Source organism: Protomyctophum parallelum (assembly GCF_964188405.1).
Source record: "Protomyctophum parallelum genome assembly, chromosome: 3".
NCBI lineage: Eukaryota > Metazoa > Chordata > Actinopteri > Myctophiformes > Myctophidae > Protomyctophum > Protomyctophum parallelum.
In genome coordinates, this window is record NC_139698.1 from 36,441,470 (window position 1) to 36,454,435 (window position 12,966).

Consider the following 12,966-nt stretch of genomic DNA (forward strand, 5'->3'; position numbering starts at 1 on the left):
GAGGAGCGTATAATTACAGGGGGAGAATGGATGACTATAAATACTTCCATCATTACTAGCCCCTCCTGAAGAACATGATCCACACTGCAGAATAATGAAGGCAAAGTATTTCTGATCCTCCAACAGACGGTACGGTGTGTGTGTGTGTGTGTGTGTGTGTGTGTGTGTGTGTGTGTGTGTGGGCGTGGGTGTGGGTGTGGGTGTGTGTGGGGGGGGGGTCTCTATCTGTGCGTGTAAGTGTGCACGTGTTTTCTTCCGTTTATATGCATGCATGTACACACAGGATTTGTATGTGCGTGTCAGGGAGGGTTGAAGGGGTCATCATATTAGGCCCGAATATAGCTCTGATGGAGAGGAGATACTTCAGTACATCTCAACCAAGCTTTAATTGGTTTGTGGAATCATTAATGGGACAGAGATACAATTAGAGTGGATTTGTGCGTGCGTGTACTGTGTGCGTGTGTGCGTGCGTGTTATTGTGCAGACATATGCTCTGCATGTGCACATTGTATGCTGTCAGTGCCCTTTAAACAACAACAGACACCAGGAAATAACTTTGATCAACAAACATGTACTGTACCAAACAAGAATATAATAATGAACGCCCGTGTTTAGCAAAGGTCTCTGAAAATAGATGATGTCAACTGGGATATATCAGATTTGAGCATAATATTTCTAGATTACGCCAGCTAATTAGCACCCCGATATTTGGCAGGGTGCTTTGACGGAGGTCCAAATAAGCATATTGTCCTCATAGCACAGTGGAAGAGCTTTCCTCTGTACTCCAGTCAGGGACGGGAAGAATATTTTAGACACAGACAGAAAACTTTACACAAATTCAGTTCTCCCTCCCCATCTCACTGTCTGTCACTTTCTCTCTCTCTTTCTCTCTCTCTCTGCCCCTCTCTCTCTCTTTCTCTTCCTCTCGCTCTTTTCTTGCCCGATCAAAACTGTAAAATGTTGCTTTGAATAGCCAAAAGAAAGAAAAGCAGGCAAACAAGAGCACGAGACCATGTTTACTTCCAGTATATCTATAGCCAGGCCAGGTTTCTGTGTCAGCTGGGACCAGGGCTGTTGAGTTGTCATGAGTATATCTGCTGTACCGCCAGCCAGCCAGTCATCAGGCAAGTGCCAGTTCCTCGTTGCTATTTGTGTTTGAGCCTAGCCGCACTGCGAGCTTCCCTCTTTCTGTTTTCCTCCTACCAGCCCCGTCCTCCAACTTCTTGTGGCAAGGAGCATGTGTTACAGCGGTCCGTCACTCCTGCAAAGAAAAGCGTGTGACCGAGCCTTCCCGTCCCTTTCAGACCCATTGTGTCACTGAAACAAGAGGCAGCAGCAAAGTAGTCGACTAAACACGATGTAGCAGGGGGATGGGGGTGAGGGTTTGAGGGGAGGGGGGGGTGGTTGGGGACGACGGTGGCCCCAGTGTGCCTGCTGCCGCTACCGGGGCTCCTGTGACTTGTTGGTTGTTGTTGTGGGGTCCCCCACCCCCCACAGTGGCCTGGACTGTCTTTTGTGTCAGTGTTCAACCAACGCTGTACTTGTGAAACTAGATAAATGGATTAGGGGTGCAGAGATACGGGCGGGCATCTTCAAGAGAAGACAACAGCTATGTTTAAGGGAGGAGGTGTGGTGGGGGGGGGGGGGGGGGGGGGATGGAAAGACATTTGTGACTATAGCAAGGGTTGAGTCTGTTGTGGGAATAGCCTGCTTCTGCCAAAAAAAAGACAAGACAGTGATAAACTTTCCTCGCCATGCAGTCACCTCTCCCTCTCTCTCTTTGTCACACACACGCGCAAGCGAGCATGCGCGCACACACGCACATGCACACGCACACAACACGTGCGCGTGCGCACAAACGCACATGAAGTGCCACAATGCACAATTCACTGCTAAAATGAATGGATTGCCACACTGTGACACATCTCAGTTGCAGGGGGAGATGGTCGTTGTTCAACAACAAAGGGCTGTGGTATTATGGGGGGCCACAGTTTGTGACAGGATGCTAAATTGTTTTAGGGTCAACAACGTATTCTTGTTTCTGCTCTTTTTTTCTTTCTTTTTTCTCCTTTTGCATATCAATACCAAAGCAAGTTAAATTCTCAAATAAAATGCCATGCAACAATCAATCTTCAATTGAGTACTCATAAAGGCTTGCTTATAGCTTTGTAGAAGTTTTAATTATTTATTTCATTATTAATTATTTATTTTATTTAGTCACTCATTCGTTCATTCATTCATTTTTTGCGATTGTTTAACAAATATTGAGTGCAGTTTTTCTTTTTGCAAATGTAAAATACATGCCGTAACATAATTATACTGATGAAATGATTCAATAAGATGTTTATTTATATTAGGAGAGAATATTAATTTGAATTCTAATCTGATTATCACTATAATTAGGCCTATAATAATGGAGCTATCATGTAAGCATCATTTACTGTGCTTCATACTGGTCATAATGCTTTCAAAAGGCACAGATAATGTTATGCACATTTACCTCTACAGTACATTCCCAATGTGCTTTCTGTATATTTATTTTAAATGTGTTTGTTTTGTCTTATTTTTTATGGTTGAGGCTCAATTTTAGCCCACCCCGCCCCTTACATTATGGCCCCAGGCACATTGCATGGGGAGAAATGCCTGGAAGTGGCAGTCTAATTTCAGCTCCAAATCCGTTCATTACTCATTAGACAGTTCGCTGTGTATCCACTTGCTAAATGAATAATTTTGTATATATTACGAAAACACAATGTTATGGCCTGCAGCTAACTTATTGTGCTAACCTCACGCTGCTTTGCTACAAAGGCAATAAATGGGACAGCGGAGAGGTTATTTAATTTCACCCACAAAAGCCAGCTCATGAGACGACCATGTGATGTGCAAATGGGCGAGGAAGGGGAATTATGAAATTTGCACACCTGCTTTTCTTTCAGACCGCCCGCATATTGTAGGCATATAAGCAGCATGATTGTTTAAGCACGCGTGTTATTGATTACAGCCAATTCGGCACTCGTTTGCTTAATATTATATTATAGGCTATACTCAAGTAGAAGTTAGAACAGGTGTTGATGTTGTATAATTAGGCTACAATAACACATGAATAACACATACCCAAAATGAAATCTAGAACCCTCAAACCTACAAAGTTCGGTTCAAACTTGATATATCTTTACGTTGTGCACTAAAAGCTCCTCTATTAAACAATTATTGTGGAGAAAACTATTAGCATATAGGCTATTACTGAGATGCGTTTGTGGCTGAATAAAGTTGTTTAAATGCAAGTCAAGGCGGGATGACCTCGGACAGGTCAACAAAACCTTCCGTGACCTTTGTTAATTTTTCAACATGGTCCTCAACTGCGTGACTGTTTAGCGGGTGTGTGCATTTAAGTGACACAGATTTATGCTCAAATAAGGAAGGCATAATAACTGAACTGGCCCCCTTTTCCTCACAGGTAGAAACCAACAATAAGCAGAGTCAACACTGACCAAGAATATCCTTTAAAAAAGCCAGGGGTGTCTGTAAAATCCCCCTTTATAATCTTTTGCACGACTTTAAAAAAACTTTAGTCAGAGATAGCCTTGGATATAGCCTTGGATCAAAACTATATGATCGATAGCATTTGCAGATACGAAATAAGTAAAAGTCAGCTTCTATCTATTTATTTGATCCAAAGCTATAGTCAGAGATACTTATTTTGATTCCAAACACGCTATTCCATTGTAAAATTAATTGCTCAGGGAAGTCGTGGAATATAAGTGTCGCTTAGCTGTTCATAAATAAAAATAAGTTATATTCCTTTAACAATTTGATATTGCCTGCCTAACATAATTTACAGGAAAATACTGCCCACATTGTGTGCATATTTACCCCCTTTAAAAAAGTCCTATACTTTTATATCTGTAAGGTGAGAGTTAAATCTCTGTCGCTTGTCATAAACAGCATCTGAAATATATTAATCGCCCATAGAGGTCGCTGTGATATTGCAAAACAGATGCGCATTAGTCACTCCACAGGTTTAAACCATTGAAATCCTTCACCCCCTGGAATAACTTTTGCTGACTTTTCTTGGAAAATGAGAACATTACATCTGCTATAAGCCTACTGCCAATTTTATCATATGACGGTATTTTGTTAAAAAAAAAAAAAAAAAGTCTTATTGTTTGGACAGCAATCACACTTGTATTTTTATATTTAAGTGTTGTGAGTCGCGACATCACAATCTTATTGCCCCAGCTGATCGGTGCTAGTTATTAGTGTCTGTCAGGCTCGATGTATTTCAAACAATAGCAAAAAGCGAAATGTAAAATTACAATCTCACATCACAGCTTACACATTATTATCTGCAGCTCCTATTAGGCTACTGAAGCGAATCAATATTTGGTTTTGGTAACTGATGGGGGGTGCAAAAGGAGCCGCCTCCATGCAGACTAATGATCATTATCAGACTGGCAACAGACAGGACCCCGTCCCCAAAACACTGATCCCTCTGGAAAATGTCACCCAGCCGGCCTTATATATATATAGCAGAAACCCTCCTTCCCGGAGAGAGAGAAAAAAAAAGAACAAATATTAATAATTTATTATCGAATCGAGTTCTCTTTCTGACAGATTAGATTTTAACCATTTGATTTTGTTTGGACTGGGCGTTCCCATATTATTACTTAATGACGTTCCCAGCTGCTGCTGTCCACTTTGTGTCAGCAGCAACCATCTGGCCACTTATTAGCACCTCAATGCATCGACGCTGCTTCCCTCCCTCTCATCACCAGCACGGGGAATAACATTAAGCCTGCCTGCAGAACACCCCCGTTCCTTTCCAAAATAAATATTGAAAATACGTTTTGTTTAAGAAAATAATTTCCCTCGAAATTATAGTCTGAATAATAATAATAATAATAATGATAATAATAATAATAATAATAACAATCGTATTATTATTATTATTATGTCCTGGTTTGTATCCCTTATACACTTATATCATATAATCCCTTATAAATGTTATTGCTGTTTTTTTGTAATCATAATTCAAGTCTAAACATAATGAATCAAATCAACATCAGAAACAGAAACGAAAATATGAGCTGGGATATTCATTGGTTTTCTCTATAATTTCATTTCGTTTATTAGGCAAAATATACGATCTGGACAAATTCCGTCAACGCGCTATTTACAAATTTAAATCACTTGGTATTTACATTAAAGGAAGACACCAAACAAAACACAAGATAGAGACGAAAATAAAAAGCCTACCAAACTGTCCCAGCCTGCCTGGGCAAAGAGAGGAGGGAGAGGATATGGGCGCGATTATAGGCTACACAACAATAGAGGAAGTATTCCATCCATCCACAGGATATTACCAAATTAGCCATTTGTTCTGTACCGACTGAACGCTATACGCTGCATTAGGGTATTTTTCATTGTCCCCCTTTTTTTAGGAGTGTGTATAAAGTCTTTTCAGTCTTTCTTTCTTTCAATTCATTAATTTTTGTGTGCGTGTTGGATCCCGTGGCAACAGCAATCACACAACTATGTCTTGATCAGGCCGAGGACAGGGCAGTGAGGACCCGTTGCGTTGCTTCTTGTTGATTCCTGGCGCTGGAAGGCAGAGAGAATCTAAGATAAGAATAACACAAAGGTATAGATAAATGCCATGCACGCTATATGTTCAGACAGCTTTCAATATGCAGTTGAAATGTCTAGACGATTTTCATTCTTTAGTGGGCCTATTATTTGTTTTCTTTTTACAACCCCCACCCTTCCTTCTATTTTTGATTCCCTTTGATATCAAATACATTTTAAATATATTTATGAGTTGATTACGTGGATATTATCAACAACTATAGCACAATGGCCATTAGTCGAGCATATAGACCTATAGCGGCTGGTCAAATAAATAAAAAAGAGAAAGCGAGTGGGGGGAGAGAGAGGGGGGAGAGAGAGAGAGAGAGAGAGAGAGAGAGAGAGAGAGAGAGAGAGAGAGAGAGAGAGAGAGAGAGAGAGAGAGAGAGAGAGAGAGAGAGAGAGAGAGAGAGAGAGAGAGAGGAGAGAGAGAGAGAGAGAGAGAGAGAGAGAGAGAGAGAGAGAGAGAGAGAGAGATGAGAGAGAGAAGAGAGAGAGAGAGAGAGAGATAGATTCGTACTAGTGAAGATTGTAGCACTTGAAACGCGGGGTAAACTTTTATGCTAGAACGCTCCCCTGGGCTGCAGGTTTCCCAGGGGTCTTTAGGGAAAGCACACAGCCCAGACAGAGCCCGTTTTCCTCAGTGACTTGATAAGTAGCCATACTCCCCCAAGAGGGAAGGAATTAAAGGGGGCGGCATGAGAACCCGAGGTCCCCTGTCACCCTTAAAAGAATATGAGGCCAAATTGCCCATGTCGCAAATGGGCAAACTGTGTATATGTTATTTATAAAATCACATTTTAGCCTACACATATTTACTTTGGAAATTAAGTGTCACCAGGCCTATAACGTTTGAAAATGCAATTAGCTAAATTGTAAGAAACTATATATGCAAAGTTTCGGTACGTGTCTCATTCAATGCATTCATTTATTTATTTATTTTATCCCGAAGTTACAAATATAGGTTAATTAGTTAATAGGCTAAAATATCATTAAACAAAAACGATTGCAGAGACACATGTTGTTGTTGAAAATAAATACAGTTACAATATATGCACTTTGATAGCTCAGCCTCAAAACATTATGTGTAAAAAAATGAAAAGCTCACCTCTCATGGAGGGGTCGAAAGGAGGACTTCAGGGACTGTGTTGGAGGCGAATCAGTTCTTACACCGTTTTCATGGTCTAAAAATGAAATACAAGCAATTAATTAATTATCATTAGCTTTTTTTGTTGTGGATTAAACAGTTTTGTGTGTGTGTGTGTGTGTGTGTGTGTGTGTGTGTGTGTGTGTGTGTGTGTGTGTGTGTGTGTGTGTGTGTGAGAGAGAGAGAGAGAGATTGCTTGCGCACGAGCACGTCTAGCTGTTCCATAGACTCGCGCGGGCGGCGGGCCTAACAAGTTCAGACTTCTATTAGTCTAAAAAATAAAGTGTAATGCAAACGTGTTTGAGCTGCAGCACGAGGGGAATTAGAAGAGCTGATTCTTACCTATGTGCTTAGGACTGTGGAGATCTAGGGGTGTCTTGCTGTCATTGCTGAGCGCTGCTGCAGATGTGACCGGTGACACCACGACCGATGTCGGCTGCTGCTGCTGCTGTGTCGGCAAGTGGTGGTTATGGTGGTGGTGGTGATGGTGTTGGTTTACTCCCAGAAAAGACCTCACATTCAGCAGTGAGTTTTGGCCCAGGAAAGCGCCATTCGTCCAATTGTGGAACTTCCCAATCTGGCATGTGTACAGTCCATGGCTGGGGAGGAAGGCCGGGTGCGTTTGGAGCTGGTGGTGAGGCGCCGAGGGGTGCGTGCCAACTGGAAGGCCCGACGGAGACGTGGGCTTCTGCGTGGAATCGGGACTGGTGGCCGTCTCGGCTAATGACCATATTTTGGGCTTATTGTTAGCCGGGAGAGGAAAACTCCCGGGTCTGTCTGGGGATAAAACCCGCGTGTTGTTATTGTTACCATCCGACGTGTCCTTACTCCCGTGGTGAACCGATATGGCGCTCTTAGATTTGTCGAAGGCCTCGTGGGCCTGCTGCAGGGCGAAGGCCCGTCTTTTCTCCATGCTGTCCAGCTCCGCGCCACCCCTGTGCAGGTCCCTGTTCCCGTCGCTCGATTTATCATCGTCGTCCTCGTTGCTTTGATCCCCGTCGTTATCGTCAATTTTGTCTATGTCTATGCTCTCCAAATCGATCTCCTCCTCGTCTTCGTTTTTCTCCCCATCGTCGTCTCGGTCGCTGCCGAACAAGTTCCCGTCCTCCTCCTCGTCCTCTTTGCTCCTGGCACCCCACGTCACCTTGTTCTCCTTCTTGAGCCTCCGCCTGGCGTTGGCGAACCAGGTGGAGACCTGCGTCAGGGTCATCTTGGTGATGATGGCCAGCATGATCTTCTCTCCCTTGGTGGGGTACGGGTTCTTCCTGTGCTCGTTGAGCCAGGCCTTCAGCGTGCTGGTGCTCTCCCGGGTGGCGTTCTTGGGCCTGGCTGGGTCACCGTACTGGAACTGGCCGTATGGGTAGAACGCAGGGGAGGTGCACTGGGCAGCGAAGCTGGCAGGATGGACGCCAGGGCTGTCCTTCAAGTCGTACTGGGAGCCCTTAACACATTATGGATATAAAGAGATCATTATGAGTTTAGGCCCTTGTATCACACAAACAACACTGAGTTTAAAGGTTTTTAGGCATAATAATTGTGCACATCATGCTGATATCATGACAATTAACAATTAAAATGGATGTAATCGATCTAGGCCTTAATCCCGAGACAGCAAATGCACATGGCTCAAACTTTCCACGAGTGTAGTCGATGTTCTCAACTTGCCACATGTGACATGCTATGACGTCCGCGTCTATCACATTCAATTCCAAGTAGAGGCCTATATACAAATTATACAATTCTCTCTTTCCCCCCTATATGTCATTTTAACAACGGTACATACAAGTTGAGAAAAACAAAAATTATCATGGCTCTATGATCCACAGACATCAACTCAGCGCCCAACAGCCAAATTCCCCTGCACACGCGCGCTTAACCTATGAGGTAAGCAGTTTGGATGTCTATGTGAAGTTATTACAGCATGCCATACGCTTGTCAGGCCCGTGCTCTACTTTTTACAATCACATACCATTTTGTCGCCTATATATTCCCATACACGATCAATCGCGTGGCTAATTATATGTAGGCCGATATTTCTTGTTTCATATAGGACTACTTCTATATGAATTATGTCTTGACTGACACGCATTTGCCCAGGGGGGCGTCGATATAGTCAGTTGTGAACCCGATGGCCTTGCTTGTTGAAGCGCTAACACTTCTATTACTGTAAGTAGGCCTATATTTGATGTCTAGCCCAATCATATCCACAATATTTTATATATATAAATGACACTATAGACCTAAAGATATTACTTTCTTAAAATCGCAACGCAATGGAACGGCAGTCTACCATATAACACACACACACACACACACACACACACACACACACACACACACACACACACACACACACACACACACACACACACACACACACACACACACACACACACACACACACACACACACACACACACACACACACATGACACACGGTAATTAAGGACATATTATTATAGTAGGCTAATACACATTTATTAATATTGATTTAGTCTATATATAAGCACTTTCCATAATCTGATTTGTATAGCACTAAAATGCAGGCCATAGAAGTTGTTAGCTTAATGTCGGATAAATAAAACATCCCGTTATTGTTATAGGCTTCTTTAAACGGCAGCTCATTCCAGCATTATATAATAATAATAATAATAATAATAATATATGCACGCGTAATGTTTGTTATAAATATTAGGCTACTTGCATCCAGGTAAACAAATGATCAAGCGAGCAAAACAGGTTCTTAAACAGTAAACAACAACTGAGCTTTCAAGCTAAACAAGCAAATACAACTCCCAAAACCTTAAGAAAACCCTTTGCTATTAAACATTGGGGAGGAATAAATTATTTCCAGGCAAGAATCGTTAATCCTCTCCTATGAAAGCTATATCTTTAAACAGCAGCATTTTTTCTAGACGTGCGCGTCCATTTCCCCCAGAACCTTTACATAGCTAATAATAAATAAATAATTATGTAGGCTATGCTAAAATAACAGACAAATAAACACAGTCTTACCATTTGGGAGAAGAGAGCTAAGTCCGCGCTGGTGTAAGGCAAAAAAGCACTATAGTTGTGAGCATACGGGTTGGCATACATGCCCAACACCGATGTGACTGCTGCCGCTGCGGCAGACGGGCTTCCCCCGATGTCGGCGCTCCCTCCGCGGGACGAGGGCGTCAGGACCCCCGGTCTGTCGCTCCCGTAGACTTGGGAGGCACTTAAGTACTGCGGGTAGCCCAACTGGGGGAAAGACATTTCCACCACCTTAATCTGCACAGCTAAATCGCCAGGAGAAAACCGTGCGTAAAAAGTGAGAGTCCGCGAACAAGAACCCCAAAAGAAGTCAAAGTGTTCAAGCCACACCAGGAGACAAACCGTGTGGTAAAAGGTAAAGTAAAAACAACCGCTCTTCTCCTTAAATCTCGGCTTCTCTCTTTTCTCCCCCCTTCTGCAAGTCCACTGGATGTGATCTGATCAACAATTGAGCTCCAACTGACGTGCCTGCCCCGAGGTCTCGGGCTGATCTCTCAGATACAATTTGAAGTTGATGCTTTGATTGGCATTCCTACTTGAGCCTGCAAGCTCCTCCTCGTTCGGAGCATGTGGATAGAGCATTGGCTGGGCCACTCTCCGCGTGTATGGAGTATTGTATGTTAAATGTTCAGCATTAGACTCCATTCACCGAAGCTTTGATTGTTGTATGACAACCTGTCTACACGATTTTTTACAGCTGTCCGACATAGGGGGGAAGTAAACCCGACTGAAGAAGGAACTTACTTTGAATAGATTTAAATTATAATTAACAGGGAAGATAGCCTACTATACTCCACAGAGGGACATTTGGTGTTATCGCGGGCTGCCTGGTGCGTCTATTTAATTTACAGATCGGGTGATGGTTCGAAATGCTTTCAATTAGCGTGCTACTGAAAATAATCAAAATGAACTTAACGGTTTTCACTCTTTTTGTGTGTGTAATTACAGTGTTGTGTTTTCCTGATCTGAGATTATTTAAAACTAAAACTTTCAGAGCGAGGTAAAGAATATAGGCATATAGTTTATCTGTGATTATTGAATAGCCCATATTGTAATCTATGTTTGTATATTTACTGATGATACAAAAACAAAAAAATCAAGTTTTGAATGCAGTATCTAATTATTATGAGCTATAGGTGTATAAAGCTGTATCTATACACAATTTAAGATACTGTTTAGTTTATCTTGATCTAGCTTAAGTTTGTTTGTCTTATTGGTTTAATTTAGTTAAATATATCTCTCTCACTCTCTCACGCACACAGGTCCACACATGCGTGCACTCACTCACTCACTCACTCACGCACGCACGCACGCACACACACACACACACACACACACACACACACACACACACACACGCACACACACACACACACACACACACACACACACACACACACACACACACGCACGCACGCACGCACGCACGCACACAATCACACACACGCACTCTCTCTCTCTCTCTGTCAGGCGTGAGTATTATGCTATATGCGTGCGAGAGCGCGCACACGTGTGTGGACTTAAACCAGATTGCAGTTGTCTTTCTTTGCATTGCAACAACAAAAGCTCTTAAACGTTTACGTGTTTGGAGTGAATTGGAATGATGAAAAACAGGGACAACTTTCTTTAACACCATGTTTCTTTATAACGCCATACATTCTGCAGGGTTTTATACTCTCAATTGTATTCAAAACGGAGTATGCTATATGCCCCATTTTAATCATGGTTATTTGCTGTTGAAAATGTAGGACTTTTTCTGCCCAAGAAAAATATAGCTCTGCAGAAAAGTTACTTCTCAACAATGGTCGAACTGACTTTATTATTATTTATTCACTTGTAAACCATCCTATTGACGTAATTTAGAAGTTAAAATCAGATAAAATGTATAGTAAGAGGCAGTTGCCGGCATAGTCTACCGTATTAATAACTGTGTTGTTTATGTTTATTTATGAATTATTGCCAAACAATAATTTCACAAGCCTCTTTGGTCATAAGGTATAGAAAAATAATAATCAGAAGGCTAGCTATATTTTGGTCACATCGTCTATATTTTCGTCTTTTTCACATTTCTAATCCAGGAAAACATGATCGATAATTTACCACACATGCAGCAATCAAATTGTACCGATCTTGACAGGTGGTCTTCACCTGTACTCTGATGTTGTTAATGTTTTAAGCAGTTGGTTTATATTTATTTTCTTCTTCTTTTTAATCACCCAAACTCCCAAACCGTGGTGGTTGGTGGTTGGGGATTGTGCAGATTTAACGCCTTAACGACAGAACCCGAGAAGTCAGTAGATTTTGATCTGCACCAGATGGCTCCGAGTGGATATTGCGAGCACGGAGGACGTGTTAAAAATATCTGAGGGGTACTGATGGTAATCTGTGGAACACATCAGAAAGGAGGGGAGGAATGGCAATTGTGATAACCCGCTGGAAATGTGCGGAGGGTCTAAAGAGGATGGTGGTGGAAGTAGTAGTGACAGTGACAGTGACAGTGTGTGTGTGTGTGTGTGTGTGTGTGTGTGTGTGTGTGTGTGTGTGTGTGTGTGTGTACACGCGCGAGAGTGAGTTATGGCGTAAAAAAGACATAAAAAGCGCACAATTTGCACATAATTTAACGGACTTCTAAGGAATAATATTTGAAACAATATTGTAATGGACAAGCGAAATAAAGTTACACTTTTCAATATAGCCTAGGCTACTTAACTCAATGCACTGGACGTGTGGCCTATATATTTCGTGTGTGTGTGTGTGTGTGTGTGTGTGTGTGTGTGTGTGTGTGTGTGTGTTGAACTCTTCCTCTCAAAGGCTAGATGTGTAACTCCTCCTGGCAAACAATGGCACGTGGTGAGGGCAGTAAAACTCATTCAGCGTCAACTGATTTATTGGCTCTTGTTAAAATCTCATTACCACCACAAGTCCCCTCAACTTCAAGCAGGAGAGCAGTCAGTTAACACGGAAATGTTAACTGACTGAAATGTTGAATCCTTTCATTGTTCGCTCATCTAAACTTGCACAGTGTTCGCTTTTACAAATATTTCCTCGAAACAGATGGGTGCTTTCGCCATCTGCATCAGAGACTGGATGGATATAGCTCACACTCGTGCGCGCGCGCGACACACGCACATTATTCATGGTTATTCATAAGCTTTTATACC

General features: G+C 42.3%; 1 protein-coding gene across 3 annotated transcripts; it reads right to left on the reverse strand.

Moving 5' to 3' along the window:
- Positions 1-5,108: 5,108 nt before the first annotated feature.
- irx1a (iroquois homeobox 1a) lies at positions 5,109-10,268 on the reverse strand. Of its 3 annotated transcripts, none has more exons than XM_083760777.1 (4): positions 9,788-10,268; positions 7,115-8,213; positions 6,734-6,809; positions 5,109-5,601 (listed from the first exon to the last, which is right to left on the reverse strand). In XM_083760777.1, the coding sequence occupies exons 1-4, from the start codon at positions 10,025-10,027 to the stop codon at positions 5,544-5,546; spliced, it is 1,473 nt and encodes a 490-aa protein (XP_083616903.1). In that variant the 5' UTR covers positions 10,028-10,268; the 3' UTR covers positions 5,109-5,543. The 3 variants fall into 3 exon arrangements, with proteins under 3 accessions (XP_083616903.1, XP_083616902.1, XP_083616904.1); XM_083760776.1 differs by having other exon boundaries at positions 5,109-5,619; XM_083760778.1 differs by lacking the exon at positions 6,734-6,809 and having other exon boundaries at positions 5,109-5,619.
- Positions 10,269-12,966: the final 2,698 nt, after the last annotated feature.

What these genes read in the sequence shown, in the direction of transcription:
- irx1a (XM_083760776.1), bottom strand. Translation starts at nt 10,027, where the DNA reads ATGTCTTTCCCCCAGTTGGGCTACCCGCAGTACTTAAGTGCCTCCCAA. An exon ending in TAGCTCTCTTCTCCCAAATG is followed by an intron (nt 8,214 to 9,787) that starts GTAAGACTGTGT and finishes TAATGTGTTAAG; the next exon opens with GGCTCCCAGTACGACTTGAA. An exon ending in TTTCGACCCCTCCATGAGAG is followed by an intron (nt 5,620 to 6,733) that starts GTGAGCTTTTCA and finishes TTCTTATCTTAG; the next exon opens with ATTCTCTCTGCCTTCCAGCG.